At 49.6% G+C, this 17,070-nt stretch overlaps 1 protein-coding gene across 1 annotated transcript in view; it reads right to left on the bottom strand.

Annotated features, from left to right (window-relative positions):
• Positions 1-16,772, bottom strand: part of apc2 (APC regulator of WNT signaling pathway 2) — a 219,205-nt gene extending 202,433 nt beyond the window's left edge. Inside the window, 1 exon segment of the mRNA XM_038776515.1 lies at positions 16,640-16,772. Within this exon segment, the coding sequence (XP_038632443.1) occupies positions 16,640-16,693 (54 nt within the window). The 5' untranslated portion in view covers positions 16,694-16,772.
• Positions 16,773-17,070: the final 298 nt, after the last annotated feature.

Genomic DNA, 17,070 nt, shown 5'->3' with positions numbered 1-17,070 from the left:
CACGGCCCACTCTACAGGTGTGGTACAGTAGAAATGGAAAAGTATTTTTTAAAGCAAAACAATGTTTGTTCTATGAATTCAAGTTAACCTTGTCAAAACGTACATTGAACATCTTAGCAACCATTAATTCAAATATAACCCCCAAAGAATACAACACTAAGTAATACTTTAAGCTTTCCTTTTAACATCCATAAGACTTAAAACACCTTTTACCAGAAGCAGATCAGGTTAAAGTCACTACTGTTATGAGTTTTAAATCACCAGGATCGATTTACAGTCTTTAGATTACAGAGAGAGATTCATACACCTTCTGGCTGTGACTGCAGCTATCCAGCTCTGAAAACGAAACTAAAACACACCCTGCAGCCTGCTCAAAAACAAAAGTAAAAAGCTGACAGACAGCCCAGCTCCACCTACTCTCTGACATCACTGCAGTAGTAAACACCCATTTCTTAAAGGTTCTCGAACTGCAGATATTTATATACACACCCATTTATAAACACCCATTTCATAAAGGTACTCTCACATAACATGCCCAATTCATTTTTTCCAATTAAGGGGCAATTTAGCGTGGCCAATCCACCTACCCAGCGCATCTTTGGGGTGTGGGGGCAAAACCCACACAAACACGGGGAGACTGTGCAAACGCGGACAGTGACGCAAGGTCGGAATCGAACCTGGGACCTCAATGCCGAGAGGCAGCAGTGCTAACCACTGCGCCACCGTGCCCACCAGGAGCGGGATTCTCCGTCCCACCAGCCAACCAATGGGGGTTTTCCATTGTGGGCAGTCCCACGCTGTCGGGAAATCCTCGGGTGTGGGTGCGCTGCTGGCGTAATGGAGAATCCCGACAGCGGAGAATCCAGCCCAAGATTTCCATGGTCACAGTAATAAGTGAAACTGTCTTTGTGACCAGGGAACCTTGTGATTGCACATTTCCAGTGACGACACTAAAATGTTTCTACTGACAGAATATTCCAATTACAGGGGTAGAAATTGGTACAATTTATGGCCACCATTTTTCACACCTAAAATGGACACAACGTACACCAATTATTCAATGGAGCGGCCAATCTGTACAGATGTTGATCCCACTACCAAATTCATTGGGCCCATTATTCAGGCATCCTGGGCCAAATTATTCACCTCATGAACATTTCAGATTCGTTCTCCCTTCTGTCACATGGCTTGCGTTATGGACCTGGAAGTCCGTAATTGGTGTTTTGCGAAGAAGAGCCAAGATAAGTGGTAAAATTCCTTGTTTGTTTATGGCGGGTGGAGTGATCTCGGGTGGGGCCCAGCTTGAAGTGACGCAGTAGCTGCTGAGCAGATTTTCACATTGGTGGCGCTGTGTCGATCCGAACGATAGGGGCTGGTTTAGCACACGGGGCTAAATCGCTGGCTTTGAAAGCAGACCAAGACAGGCCAGCAGCACGGTTCAATTCTCGAACCAGCCTCCCCCAACAGGCGCCGGAATGTGACGACTAGGGGCTTTTCACTGTAAGTTAATTTGAAGCCTACTTGTGACAAGAAGCAATTTTCAATTCATGATGGCCACCATTAAAGATGCTGGCTTGGTTGAGGATCTCAGCTCTGTGGCGTGGGTCACTGGAGCTCACTTTGTAGAATTGCGAGTTATCTTCAGGGGAGCGATGAAGGTGCACAAAAGAGTTCTTGCATCGGAATGAGCACTTTCCCTGGTAAGGGCCCTTCCTTTGGCACATTGAGATCCTATTGAAGATATTGAGATCCTGTTGTATGGTGTCATTTATACTGACGGATTTGGGAGGTAAGGAATGGACAAGGTGTGTCCGTGAACCCGGTCCCTTGCGAGAGGTTGGAGGCGGGTTCCCGATTGAGTTTGCAAATCGGCCGCCATGTTTCGGGAATCTTGATTTGGAGGCTGGGCACATCAGATTCGATGCAGCACAACGTATCCGATCTTCGGGGTCAGGGGTCGGTTGGGCCCACCGATCACTGGTCCTGTATCACCCTGTTCTCGATGCTGATTGTGAGGGGTTGGAGATGGCTGAGTGATCGAGTCATCTTCCTCCAGCCATGGCCCAGGAGGTGGGTCATTTGGGCATTACAGCTACAGCATGGTGGAAGTGATGATGCTTCATGCTCGGCTTGAAGGGCCAAATGGCCTCCTCCAGCTCCTATTTTTTCCATGTTTCTACGTTTCAACCATTGGAATTCTTGAGAGATCCTTAAGAGTCTTCCTTGATCCTGCCTTGGCCTCTGCCTTCTCAGGCATCATAGATGGCAGCTTTACCCTTCAATTCTTCTATGGGTGGCACAGTAGTGCAGCAGCTATTACTGTAGCCGAACAGGCGTCAGGGACCTGGGTTCAATTCCCTCTTAGGTCACTGTCTGTGTGGAGTCTGCACGTTCTCCCTGTGTCTGCGTGGGTTTCCTCCGGGTGCTCTGGTTTCCTCCCACAAGTCCCGGAAGACGGTGTTGTTAGGTGAATTAGACATTCTGAATTCTCCCTCTGTGTACCCGAACAGGCGCCGGAATGTAGCAGTGAGGAGCTTTTTACAGTAACCTCATTGCAGAGGGCAGGGCGTTGTTTCTAATCCTGGTCTGGTGTAGTGGTTATATGGAGGTTCCCCTGGATATATTGGGGAGGAAGGAATCAAACCCTCTCCCAGGGTGCCCAATGTTGGGCGTCTTGACGATTCTTCTTCTCCTCAGGATGTGGTCTCCCCGTCTGGGGCTGGACCGATTTTCATTTTCTTATTAGTGTAAGTGAGGGTGGTGTATTGTCTCGGATTGGGAGGGGGGGGGGCGGGAGGTGTGGATAGCACAATTGCTTCACAGCTCCAGGGTGAAGCTGATTTGGGTTAGGTTCCATTGTGTGGTACATCCCTGTAGAACTGGTTTTTTGTGTTGTAAGGGTGGATAGGAAGGATCTGTTCTTGGCTTCTGCATGGGCGCAGACGAGCCTGGTATCCGAGGAGAGGAGGCTGTGGTGGTCGTTGGTGCCTTTTGTACTGCGGGAGTTGAGGGAGATGTACGTTGGTGCGCACCCAAGCAATGCGTAGAAAATATATCCTGAAAATATATCCTGAATTCCCGCGGTGATTGAGAGCTTGCGCAGTGTGGGAGGATGTGCACCATTTTGCCACATCTTTCATAACCTCATCCTGTTTCTCCCTCAGTCCCTGGTGAGGTTGTACGGGCACCTAATTATGCCTAATGACTGTATTGAGCCGGTTATGAGCCGAGGTGAGCTACTGGCATGGGTTGAGGATTGGCTGTCTGACAGAAGGCAGAGAGTTGGGATAAAAGGTTCTTTTTCGGAATGGCAGCCGGTGACCAGCGGTGTCCCACAGGGTTCAGTATTGGGGCCGCAGCTGTTCACCATATATATTAATGATCTGGATGAAGGGACTGGGGGCATTCTAGCGAAGTTTGCCGATGATACGAAGTTAGGTGGTCAGGCAGGTAGTGCTGAGGAAGTAGGGAGGCTGCAGAAGGATCTAGACAGTTTGGGAGAGTGGTGCAGGAAATGGCTGATGCAATTCAACGTGAGAAAATGTGAGGTCTTGCACTTTGGAAAAAAGAATCCAAGCATAGACCACTTTCTAAACGGTGAGAAAATTCATAAAGCCAAAGTACAAAGGGATCTGGGAGTGCTAGTCGAGGATTCCCTAAAGGTAAACATGCAGGTTGAATCTGTGATTAAGAAAGCGAATGCAATGTTGTCATTTATCTCAAGAGGGTTGGAATATAAAAGCAGCGATGTGCTACTGAGCCTTTATAAGGCTCTGGTTAGGCCCCATTTGGAGTACTGTGTCCAGTTTTGGGCCCCACATCTCAGGAAGGACATACTGGCACTGGAGCGTGTCCAGCGGAGATTCACACGGATGATCCCTGGAATGGCGGGTCTAACATATGATGAACGGCTGAGGATCCTGGGATTGTATTCATTGGAGTTTAGAAGGTTAAGGGGAGATCTAATAGAAACTTACAAGATAATACATGGCTTAGAAAGGGTGGACACAAAGAAACTGTTTCCGTTAGGCGAGGAGACGAGGACCCGTGGGCACAGCCTTAGAATTAGAGGGGGTAAATTCAGAACAGAAATGCGGAGACATTTCTTCAGCCAGAGAGTGGTGGGCCTGTGGAATTCATTGCCGCGGAGTGCAGTGGAGGCCGGGACGCTAAATGGCTTCAAGGCAGAGATAGATAAATTCTTGATGTCGCGAGGAATTAAGGGCTACGGGGAGAATGCTGGTAGGTGGAGTTGAAATGCCCATCAGCCATGATTGAATGGCGGAGTGGACTCGATGGGCCGAATGGCCTTACTTCCACTCCTATGTCTTATGGTCTTATGGTCTTATCATGTTGTTCTCCTGTCCCTCTCTGCTCAATGTATGTTGCGCTGGGTTTTTTTCCTTGCTTATGGCGGAGTGTTCATTTACGTTGTACTTTTATTGCATCATTTGCTAAAATGTAAAACCTTAATGAACATACTTTTCTTTAAATGAAATTCCATTCCGGAGACAGAGCTGTGCACGTAGTATGTGTGAACACTGAAGGACCCAGGGCTTTCTGCTGGAGACAAGTTGGTATTTTGTAGCCAACAAATATCATTTGAATTTTACCATCTGCAAATTTCACTCTGCACCTATCAATCTCACATCAGTTGTAACATGCACTGACAACCTAGAAAGTAAGTATGATCAGAAGTGAACTGTATCTTTGTCTGCTTGAATTTCCTTTCTTCCTATCCCGCACAATGCAGGTGGCGGCCATTCGCCCGTTGATTCAGCACCAACTCTTTCGAAGAGCATTCCACTTTGTCCCAGTCCACCTATCCCTCGAGGTCCTTTTCCTTCAAATATCCAGCCCCCTCTTGAAAATTACAGTAAGAAGAACAGCCAGGCCAGTCTTGGATGTGTTTTTATATGCCAGGCTATAGCAGTTAATCTGTGGCAAATTATTGTCAAACAAGACATTGACGCAGAACAACACAGCTGCTTTAATTGTCGATAATGCCAATGACTCAATCACCATTAGCAGCTGCAGTTTGACATCATTCAGTCTTACCAGTATTTTCCATGTGGTATCAGAATCAGCAGAGGTGCACGAGATTGGAGGATTTAAGAGAAGATTCAAGCTAAGTGCCTGGGCTGCACACTCCCACCCAGTGAACTCCACATTGTGTTTTTCCAACAAGGGAAACAAAGAATAGAAATAGACAAACATACAAATGTATATCAGTTAAAATATTGCATGCTGCACAGTGTGTTTAAGTTTGTACTTTTTTAAAATTTAGAGTACCCAATTCATTGTTTCCAATTAAGGGATAATTTAGCGTGGCCAATCCACCTACCCTGCACATCTTTGGGTTGTGGGGGTGAAACCCACGCAGACACGGGGAGAATGTGCAAACGCCACACGGACAGTGACCCAGAGCCGGGATCGAACCTGGGACCTCGGCGCCGTGAGGCAGCGGTGCTAACCACTGCGCCACCGCGCTGCCCCCCTTCAGGCTTTATTTTTGATCTCAATGCTTCTGCCCTTCTCCAGAAACCGTCAGAGGTCCATGACTATCTTGGACAGTTGTCTATTTTCTTCCCATCGCAAGATCTCAAGATGATCAAGAGGCCTTTTCATCTCATCGTTCTGGAATAACAAACTTCACCAAGATCCCAGAGGAACGCTTGGTGTTTTAAAATTCCCAAGCTTTAGGGATGATTACATGTTCCGAGCAGGGGATGACAGGTGTCGGAATCACATTTCGGGGAACTGATTTTCCAGTACTGAACCTGAATAAGTGATGCACACCCACAATCTCTGGAGACACATTTCCTGTGAGTGCAGCTCCCCACTGGGGAGGGGGACCAGGGGCTGGATTCTCCGACCACCCCCCCCCTCCCGCCGGGTCGGATAATCGCCAGGGGTCGGCATGAATCCCGCCCCCGCCGTCCTCCAAATTCCCCGGCCCCCCCCCAAAAATCGGCCCGGCGTGAATCGCGCCGCCTGCTTCGGAGAATGGCAGGGACCGGCGCGACTCAATGGGCCCCGGGACTGCCCGAATTCTCCGGCCTGCGATGGGCCGAAGTCCTGCCCGTTTTTTGCCAGTCCCACCGGCGTAAATTGGAGTAGGTCCCTTACCGGCGGGACCTGGCGGCGCAGGCGGCCTCCGGGGTTCTTGGGGGGGGCGCGGAGGGATCCACCCCAGGGAGGTGCCCCCATGGTGGCCTGGCCCGCGATCGGGACCCACCGATCCGCGGGTGGGCCTGTGCAACTATAACATCTTCTTTGCAGCCTTCAACACATCATCGATGAAGATGAACATCTTGCCAAGGTCATTCCCACACCCCCACTACTTGCCTTCAAACAACCGCGCAACCTCAAACAAACCATTGTTTGCAGCAAATTACCCAGCCTTCAGAACAGCGACCACGACACCACACAACCCTGCCAGGGCAATCTCTGCAAGACATGCCAGATCATCGATATGGATACCACCATTACACGTGGAAACACCACCCATCAGGTACGCGGCACATACTCGTGCGACTCGACCAATGTAGTCTACCTCATACGCTGCAGGAAAGGATGTCCCGAAGCGTGGTACATTGGCGAGACCATGCAGACACTGCGACAACGAATGAACGGGCATCGTGCAACAATCATCAGGCAGGAATGTTCCCTTCCAGTCGGGGAACATTTCAGCAGTCAAGGGCATTCAGCCTCTGATCTCCGGGTAAGCGTTCTCCAAGGCGGTCTTCAGGACACGCGACAACGCAGAATCGCCGAGCAAAAACCTATAGCTAAGTTCCGCACGCATGAGTGCGGCCTCAACAGGGATCTTGGATTCATGTCGCATTACATTCATCCCCCACCATCTGGCCTGGACTTGCAAAATCCTACCAACTGTCCTGGCTTGAGACAATTCACACCTCTTTAACCTGGGATCACCCCCTATCTCTGGATCTGTAATGATTTGATTACCCGCAAATGCTCGCATTCCAAGCATTGTCCGGCATCTCTGACTTTGTCTATATAAATGTTTCTGGAACATACCTCTCCATTCACCTGAGCAAGGAGCAGTGCTCCAAAAGCGCGTGTTTGAAACAAACCTGTTGGACTTTAACCTGGTGTTGTAAGACTTCTTACTGTGCCATGGGGCAATCTATTGTTCCACACCGGCAGCTGTAGCAGTCTGCCATTGTCGGTGTGGAAACTAAGCCCTCTGCGCATGCGCGGGAATGACGCCAGCACACGCTGGCGCTCCCACACATGGGCCAACTCGCGCCGGCCGGCGGAGGCCCTTTGGCTCCGGTTGGCATGGCGGCAAGCCCCTTTCCCGCCGTCTGGCGGGGCGCAAACCACTCCAGGGCCGGCCTAGCCCCTGAAGGTGCAGAGGATTCTGCACCTTTTGGGTGGCCCGACGCCGGAGTGGTTCACGCCACTACACCCCACCAGAGTTTCCCGCCCCGCCGATTAAGGCAGAATCCTGCCCAGATCTCAGAATCCTCAATTTTATAATCTAGGCAGTGGTAGTGATGTTTTGTCAAACCTTTCTTTATTTAGATCTGGAGCCCTGTTTTTGCCATACGATGGAGGATGTGCTTCCGTTTCACATAAAGGAACCAAATAAATGGTTGACATTAAAAACGCTAATTATTGTTCTTGGTCAACTTCCCTCTTTGTTGTAAATGGGAAAGCTGCCAGAGAGAAGATGCTGTCCATTTTAATACAACGGGCACGATCCAGAGACCACGCTACACTGGCAAAGCAGCTCGCTGCAGCGCAGCGAGGTCATTGACAGCCGGGAGACCCTGCTCCCAGAATCTAATCGGCTCGCCACGCCTGGCGAGATCCAACGCGCTCTTGCGAGATATTGCGATATGAATCCCGCCCACGGTAATGTGCAGATTCCTGAGGGGCTTCACTCTAATGATTCCCAGGATGCATGAAGCTTTGGGATTCATCCCCTTCACGTGGTGACCTCCGCGAGCTCCGTCCAGCACTGGTCCCCGTTTGTGGATTGGCACTTGTGGGGGGTCTCCAAGTGGATGTGAGGCCCCCAGCTGCATGCCCTTTGGGCAGGGTGTTGCCCTGGCACTGCTGGTGCCACCTGGTACCCTGGCAGTGCCACCTTGGTTCCAGCCAGGCACTGCCAAGGAGCCCAGGTGGCACTGTCAGCTGGCAGGGACACTGCCAGGTTGGCACTGCCAAGGTACCAAGCTGGCATTATTGCGTGCGCGCAATCGGGCCAGGGTGCCCGGCTTGAGTATTGGGGCATGCTGGGGGGGGGGGGTGGAGACCCTCCCATATTGTGTTTGGGCGGGTGGGGAGGTCGGGGATTTTTGCGAGGGGCTCGGAGATCGGGAGGCCATTTTTAAATGGTGTCCCGATCTCTCGCTACAATGGGGAGTTCCAGCGAGCAGAGCTTCCCGCTGTACAAAACGGGGCTCTGTGCGGCCTCGGGCGTGCGTTCCCCATTCAGGCCCCTCATACAACGCGTGTCGCGCTGAATCGCCGCGTGTTTCTCTGCACTGCGAGTGCCGGGAAACAGGCGGCTATAGGCACTCGCTAGGGGACTTTATTCCCTCTTGGGAGAATTGCGCCCAACGTATTTCATGAGCTCAAGATGTCCCAAGGTGTTTCGCAGCCATTTCTTTTGATTGTAATCCTCGAGTGAAGAAACATCAGTTAATTTCTGTAAGGAGGGTACATCTCTTCTGTGGAGTGTGTAGAGTCACCTAAAGAAATGTCACACAAGCCTAATGACACACCCAAATTCACACTGCACTGTTGATCAGACAGACAACCTCTTAATTCTTTTGTGTCTGTATTGATTTTCTACCACAACCTCCCTGCATAATGAATAAATTAACCGGGTGTGAATCAAAGGGTATTTTCAGTTCCCAATCTTGCTGTCTCTTTGCTGTGCACCGTTAATAGGCAGCCCATCTTACTCCCCATAGATGATTCATGGAAAGACACCTCTGAATGTTAAGTGAGGATTAGGCTCAGCTCTGACGATTCCTGGTTGATTGGGGTGAATGGGGAGTGACTTTAAACTGTGAAAACCTGGCAGGGTGGCAATTAAAATCATCCAGGTTGCCGAGCTCCCTGCCTGCAGCTCCTTCCCGAGTTTTAACCTGCTTTCCTGATATTATGTGTCGCACTGTCGGAACAGCATGGTGGCGCAGTGGGCTGGCCCTGCAGCCTCACGGCATCGAGGTCCCAGGTTCGATCCCGGCTCTGGGTCACTGTCCGTGTGGAGTTTGCACATTCTCCCCACGTTCATGTGGGTTTCGCCCCCCACAACCCAAAGACGTGCAGGTTAGGTGGATTGGCCATGCTAAATTGCCCCTTAATTGGAAAAAAATGAATTGGGTACTCTAAATTATTTAACAACTTTAGATTTTAACCACTGCTCCCATGTACTCTTTTTTTTTCTTTATTCATTAATGGGATGTGGCCCACATTTGTTACCCATCCCTAATTGCCCTTAAACTTCCTGGCGTGTCTATCAAAGATGACTAAGGGTAATCCCTGATTCCTTTTTGTCATTTGTTTATGTTAACATGTGGGGTGGTGTTTGGGGTTGGTGGGAGGGTGGGATCGTTGTTATTGTTATGGGGTTTGATATATTTGTTGTTGATTATTGTTTGTTGTTGATGGGTGTAAATTCGGGAGAAAATCTGAAAAAGGGGGAGAATAAAAATATTTTTATTTTAAAAAGAGTCAATCACATTGCTGCGGGGTCTGGAGTCACATGTAGGCCAGACCAGGTAAGGACGGCAGATCTCCTTCCCTTAGAGGACATCAGTGAACCAAATGGGTTTTTACGACAATCGATGCATGGTCAGCATTAGCTTTCCGATTCCAGATTTATTCATTGAATTTTAATTCCAGAAGGTTGCCATGGTGGGATCTGAACCCATGTGTCCAGAACATTAACCTGGGCCTCTGGACTACTGCTCCAGTGACCCCACTGTGGCCCCATTGGATATTCTTATTTACGCTGGAGCGACCTTTGTTTCCATATTTGTCCCAATCTCCTTTTGTCTTGTACTCTCATCACCTTTTTGCATTTAATCCCCCCCCCCCCTGTCCTCCACCCAATCGCAGCCCCTTCCTTTTGTTTATCCCCTGCACCTCACCCCACCCTGCTCCCCACCGTGCTTTAAAAACCTATTAATCTCTGACAATCCTCCTGTCCCGCTGAAAGTCCATCGTCCCGAAATGTAAACACCTGTTTTTTCTTTAAAACAATCCTGTCACAAGTAGGCTTACATTAACACCGCAATGAAGTTACTGTGAAAATCCCCTAGTCGCCACACTCCGGCGCCTGTTCAGGCACACAGAGGGAGAATTCAGAATGTCCAATTCACCTAACAGCATGTCTTTCGAGACTTGTGGGAGGAAACCGGAGCACCCGGAGGAAACCCACGCAGACACAGGGAGAACGTGCAGACTCCACACAGACAGCGGCCCAAGCCGGGAATCGAACCTGGGACCCTGGCGCTGTGAAGCAACACTGCTAACCATTGTACTACCGTGCCGCTCATGTACTTCTCTCGCCGCTGGGGTGTGCGGACCTGCTGATTATTTTCTCAGCATTTTCAGTTTTCATTAAAGAATAGGCTTGGGGCAGTACGGTTGCACAGTGGTTAGCATTGCTGCCTACGGCGCTGAGGACCCGGGTTCGAATCCCCGGCCTGGGTCACTGTCCGTGAGGAGTTTGCACATTCTCCCCGTGTCTGCGTGGGTTTGCGTGGGTTTCACCCCCACAACCCAAAAAAGATGTGCAGGATAGGTGGATTGGCCATGCTAAATTGCCCCTTTATTGGCTTTTAGACGTCACTCCTGGTAACCACCTTCATTACACAGTGAGAAAGAACAAAGAACAGCACATTACAGGAACAGGCCCTTCGGCCCTCCAAGCCTGCGCCGATCACATTGTAATGATCTGCACATCTGTATGTATATAAAGGGTTAATATACAGAAGTAACAGCTAAGTAATCACTAGATGGCAGCACTAGAAAGGGATATAAAAGACCGACTCAAGCCGAGTTCCTCCTTCTTCTGGTTTGTAGTGACTAGTGACCAGAGGTAGAGAGAGATAGTTCAGAGTGCAGGTGCTGTTAATCATAATTAATATATATTTAATCTTGTTAATTTAATCTCTAGTTTAGTTGAAAAGAGGTCAAACTCACAGTTTATTTGTTAACGTTACTCAGTAAACAATTTGCTTCAATTGGAGACTTTGAGTGTTAATGAACATCAAGTACAGGATCATCGTGGAAAGAACAAATCAGTAACATATATTACAGAAGGTAATTTAACACACGTGCCCTATCTAGACCAACCGCCTGTATCCTTCTATACCCCAACTGTTCATGTGCCTGTCCAGATAAGTCTTAAAGGTCGCTAATGTAGGGTGGCACAGTGGTTAGCATTGCTGCCTACGGCGCTGAGGACCCGGGTTCGAATCCCGGCCCTGGGTCACTGTCCGTGTGGAGTTCGCACATTCTCCCCGTGTCTGCGTGGATTTCATCCCCACAACCCAAAAGATGTGCAGGTAGGTGAATTGGCCACGCTAAATTGCCCCTTAATTGGGAAAAAAATAATTGGGTACTCTAAAAAATATTTTTAAAGGTCGCTAATGTATCTGCCAACCACCTCACCTGGCAGCGCATTCCAGGCTACCACCATCCTCTGTAAAAAAACTTCCCCTGCACATCTCCACTGAACCTTTCCCCCCTCACCTTGAACTTGTGCCCCCTTGTAAATGTTATTTCCGCCCTGGAAAAAGCCTCCAACCGTACACCCTATCTATACCCCTAATAATTTTATCAACTTCTATCAGGTCCTCAGCCTCCATTCTCTAGGGAGAATAATCCCAGTTTATTTAGTCTCTCCTCATAGCTAATACCCTCCATACCAGGCAACGTCCTGGTAAACAGTTTCTGTACTCTCTCCCCAGAGCCGCCACGTCCTTCTGGTAGTGCGGTGACCTGAATTGGACACGGTATTCCAAATGTGGCCGAATCAACATTCTATATAACTGTAACATAAATTGCACACTTTTATACTTGATTACCCGTCCGATGAAGGCAAGCATGCCATATGTTTTCTTTACCACCATTTCCACCTGTGCTGCCACTGTTAAGGATCTGTGGACCTGCACGCCCAGATCTCTCTTTGTGTCTATGCTCCTGATGGTTCTGCCATTTATTTAATAGCGCCTGACCTAATTGGATCTACCAAAATGCACACCTTGCATTTGCCCAGGTTAAATTCCATCTATCATTTCTCCGCCCAATTTTGCAGCCTATCTATATCCTGCTGTATTCTCTGACAATCTTCATCACTACATCGCTATCTGCAACTCCTGCAATCTTAGTATCATCCGCAAACTTACTAATCAGACCTGCTACATATTTGACCAAGTCATTTATATATATTACAAACAGCAAAGGTCCCAGTACTGATTCCTGTGGAACACCACTAGTTACAGACCTCCATTCGGAAAAACACCCTTCCATTGCTACCCTCTGTCTTCTATGGCCAAGCCCGTTCCAAATCCATCCATCACCCCTGACCCTGTGTGATTTCATCTTTTGTACCAGCTTGCCAGCCCCCTGAAGGTAAGTGAATCGCAATGTTTTTTTTCTAGGAAACTCAGGAGTGCAACGTCTGTGTTTTTAGGCCGGTGTGGGGACATAGCCCCATTTTCGGAGAATCCAGCCCCATATCTCTGAGAACCTTTTCCAACAAGTTCCTTACCACTGACGTCAAGCTCACTGGCCTATAATTACCTGGATTATCCTTGCAACCCTTCTTAAACAACGGTACAACATTGGCTATCCTCCAATCCTCTGGGACCTCACCTGTGGCCAACGAGGAAACAAAGATTTCTGTCAGAGGCCCAGCAATTTCATCTCTTGTGTCCCTTAGTAATCTGGGATGGATGCCATCTGGCCCTGGGGATTTGTCTACCTTAATGCTTTTTAACACACCTAACACTTCCTCGTAATAACAACTTGTTCCAAAGTGTTTGCACATCCCTCTGAGAAACCACCAATCAATGTGTCCCTCTCCTTTGTGAATACCGAAGCAAAATACTCATTAGGGACCTCACCTACCTTTTTTTTATTTACAGTGCAGAAGGAGGCCATTCGGCCCATCGAGTCTGCACTGGCTCTTGGAAAGCGCACCCTACCCAAGGTCAACACCTCCACCCTATCCCCATAACCCAGTAACCCCACCCAACACTAAGGGCAATTTTTGGACACTAAGGGCAATTTATCATGGCCAAACCACCTAACCTGCACATCTTTGGACTGTGGGAGGAAACCGGAGCACCCGGAGGAAACCCACGCAGGCACGGGGAGGATGTGCAGACTCCGCACAGACAGTGGCCCAAGCCGGGAATCGAACCTGTGGAGCCTGGAGCTGTGAAGCAATTGTGCTATCCACAATGCTACCGTGCTGCCCTGCACAATGCTACCGTGCTACTTCCTCTGGTTCTACACATAATTTCCCTCCTTTGTCCTGACTGGACCAACTCTTTCTCTAGCTACCCTCCTGTTCCTCATTTACGTATAAAATGCCTTGGGATTCTCATTTTGTGACCCCTTTTGTGGTCTCCTAACACCCTGTTTGAGTTCTTTTCTACTTTCCTTGTATTCTTCAAGTGCTTCACCAGTTTTTAGTTGCCCAGACCTCATGTATGCATACTTTTTATTTTTGACTAGACTCGCAATTCCCCGGGTCATCCATGGTACCCGAATCCTGCCTTTCCTGTCCTTCCTTTTTACCGGCACATGCCTGTCCTGCACTCCCATCAGCTGTTCTTTAAAAGACTACCGCATGCCAAATGTGGATTTACCCTCAAACAGCAGAGAAAAGCACCTCATTAGTTGGGAACAGCTTTGGGCTTCGGGGCTGTCCTGACGCTGTGAAAGGTGCTAGGTAAATGCAAGTTCTTTCTTGCTGACCGCTTGGCATCTTCACCAGTCGGTGCCACCATGGGGGAAAAAGCCCATCCCCCAAAAGTTCTCGGCACTTTAACGTTTTGCCGCTGCTGTAAACTCACAAGGACAGCTCCCCACCTGGTCAATGGGAGTTCCCCACCCATACCACCCAAGGGCAGCACGGAGCATTGTGGATAGCACAATTGCTTCACAGCTCCAGGGTCGCAGGTTCGATTCCGGCTTGGGTCACTGTCTGTGCGGAGTCTGCACGTCCTCCCCCTGTGTGCGTGGGTTTCCTCCGGGTGCTCTGGTTTCCTCCCACAGTCCAAAGATGTGCAGGTTAGGTGGATTGGCCATGATAAATTGCCCTTAGTGTCCAAAATTGCCCTTAGTGTTGGGTGGGGTTACTGGGTTATGGGGATAGGGTGGAGGTGTTAACCTTGGGTAGGGTGCTCTTTCCAAGAGCTGGTGCAGACTCGATGGGCCGAATGGCCTCCTTCTGCACTGTAAATTCTACGATACATTTACCGTTCCACATGCATTCAATGAAAGTGGAGCCCTTCCTTCCCCTGCTCCCTGCCTGTACAACAGAAGATGATTCTAATTTTAGCCAACAACCTGGAGAGAAGGAACAGAAGTCGGGAACTTTCATCGGAATTCCATCCAAATACATTAACTCATTTATTATTTATATCGTACAGCATGATTGCGGCACATTAGTTATTTCATATTTTATGCAGTCGGTATTCTGATATTCCATTGGAGAGAAGTGCTTTGCGCAGTGCCCTGTTACTCTAGCCAACAATAGAGTGCTGTGCTGTGTGCCGAGCCAGCACTTTCAGGCAAAGAAACACGAGTATCATGCAGGATTCTCCTGATCGTCGTCTGCTGACCTCTGTGGAGGTGTGTGTGTGTAGGGGGGGGGGGGGGGGAATGGGACGATTGGGGGGGGGGGGGCACGTGCAAATGAGTGATGTTCGCTGCAGATAGAGGAGGGCAAGGGTGCTGGAGGCTGCCTGCATTTAAAGAATATGAAGGGTGGCACAGTGGTTAGCACTGCTGCCTCACAGCGCCAGGGACCCGGGTTCAATTCCGGCCTCGGGCGACTGTGTGGAGTTTGCACTTTCGCCCCGTGTGTGCGTGGGTTTCCTCCGGGTGCTCCGGCTTGCTCCCACAGTCCAAAGATGTGCAGGTTAGGTGGGGTTATAGGGATAGGACGGGGGGGAGGGGGGGGGGGGGGGGGGGGGGGGGAGAGCACGCCTAGGCAGGGTGCTCTTTTGCAGGATCGGAGTGGATTCGATGAAACGAATAGCCTCCTTCTGCACTGTAGGGAATCAATGGATTGTAACATTGAGCCTAGAAGGAGCCACAATGCTTCAGGGAAAGAGGGAAGAAAACCAATCGGCATCGGGATTGCAGTGGTAATGGGGGGCGGGGGGCAAGGGGGGGGCGGGGGTTTGGGTGAAATGATGCAATTCCTCCGTGTGTGGCCCACCCCAATGGGGGTTTTTGCTCATCGCCACACGGACAAATGTTGCAGCTTAATACACTTTAACCTTTCATCATCAACTCACTCCTGTGTCCTAGCCGTGCTGATTTCACACAGGGCCCAAGCAATCAGGCACACACAGATGGCCCATTACCCTATTTTCCAAACACCTTGTCAAGGCAAAACAACAAGAGCTCTTAAATAAGAACCAAAAAAAAACATTCCTGAACTACATGGCGTGTGCTTCAACATTCCAAAGGAGGACAGGATAACCGATCGGACACAAAGCCCTTGTCAGGATGTTACCCACTGACCACGCTTAGCAGTTATTTTCTTTTCAGACGTTGCATTTCCAGAGTTTTCACTTCTTGCCCCACATCTCTAAACCGCTCAGTTTGTTTGTTTCCCTTTTCCAACCCCTAAGGCAAGGAAGCTTTTAAGGGGCGCAGTGGGTCAGCACTGTTGCCTCACGGCGCCGAGGTCCCAGGTTCGAGTCCGGCGGACTTTGCACATTCTCCCCGTGTTTGCGTGGGTTTTGCCCCCACAACCCTAAGATGTGCAGGGTGGCTGGATTGGCGACGCTAAAATTGCCCCTTAATTGGAAAGAAAAAATGAATTGGGCACTCTAAATTTATTTTTTTACAAGGCCAGGAGGCTTTCAAACCGTCTGGGAATTTTGGTTTTGGGAGCTCGGGGGTGGGGGGTGGGGGGGGGGGGGGGGGGGGGGGTGGAGAGGGAAAAAAGGGGAATAAATTGAGAAGCCTTCGCTTTGGAAACATAAACATGGTCCCGCACGTGAATGATACCGAGTGACGCACAGCCACAGGATTTTACCTCGCAGATAGAGAGGACGGAAATCTAAAGCTCACAATAGTGGACGCCTTGCCGGCGAACGGTTCAATATATTCGACCCACAAGAGAGCTCTGTTCAGCACCCGGGGATGAAGGGAAATTACAAAGCAGAGCGAGCCTCGGGCATCGCTCCCCGGTGCCGTTAGTCAGCAGCCGTGGACGGACCTGTCTTCACATTGCTGATTAATTGAACAATAAGTAGAACAACAACAATAACAGCAGCAGCAAATCAACCATACACACTTAGCGGTGGGGGGAGGTGAGGGGGGGGGGGGAGGTGGGGGAGAGCCTGCTTTAGCACACAGCAGACATTGAGAACCTAGTTAGCAGCAGGCTTACCTCATTTCCAAAAAGAGAAGAATGCAGGAATGAAAGGAGCCAAAGCAAACCCATGAAGGACTGTGTCTGGCCAGGGGCGGCATTCAGCAGCTGTGAGTGAGCAAGGCTCACTCTTGCGGGCTTGGTTTGTTTGTGTGTGTGTGTGTGTGCCTCTGCCTGGGTGCAGTCTGCTCCTCCCCACCAGGTGGCAGGGTACCTGCCCAGGCTCATTGTACACACAGAGAGAAATAATAAGATTCATGATGTTTCAAACACTCTGGTGGGGCTGGGCAAACAGAATAATCAAAAGCTCAGGCTGCAAAGGATTTGCGCGCACAGAATTGTTCGGTCTAAAATTCAGGAAGTTAACCGTTCAGGTAGAGGATTTATCATTTTGTTGGCCCCCTGACTTGCAGGTGGCTGTCATTGTGCCAGCATCTGCAGAGCCGGGA

This window comes from Scyliorhinus canicula, chromosome 18, assembly GCF_902713615.1.
Source record: "Scyliorhinus canicula chromosome 18, sScyCan1.1, whole genome shotgun sequence".
Lineage (NCBI taxonomy): Eukaryota > Metazoa > Chordata > Chondrichthyes > Carcharhiniformes > Scyliorhinidae > Scyliorhinus > Scyliorhinus canicula.
The sequence above is the reverse complement of the archived record's forward strand: the minus strand, read 5'-3'. Positions and strand labels throughout refer to the sequence as shown.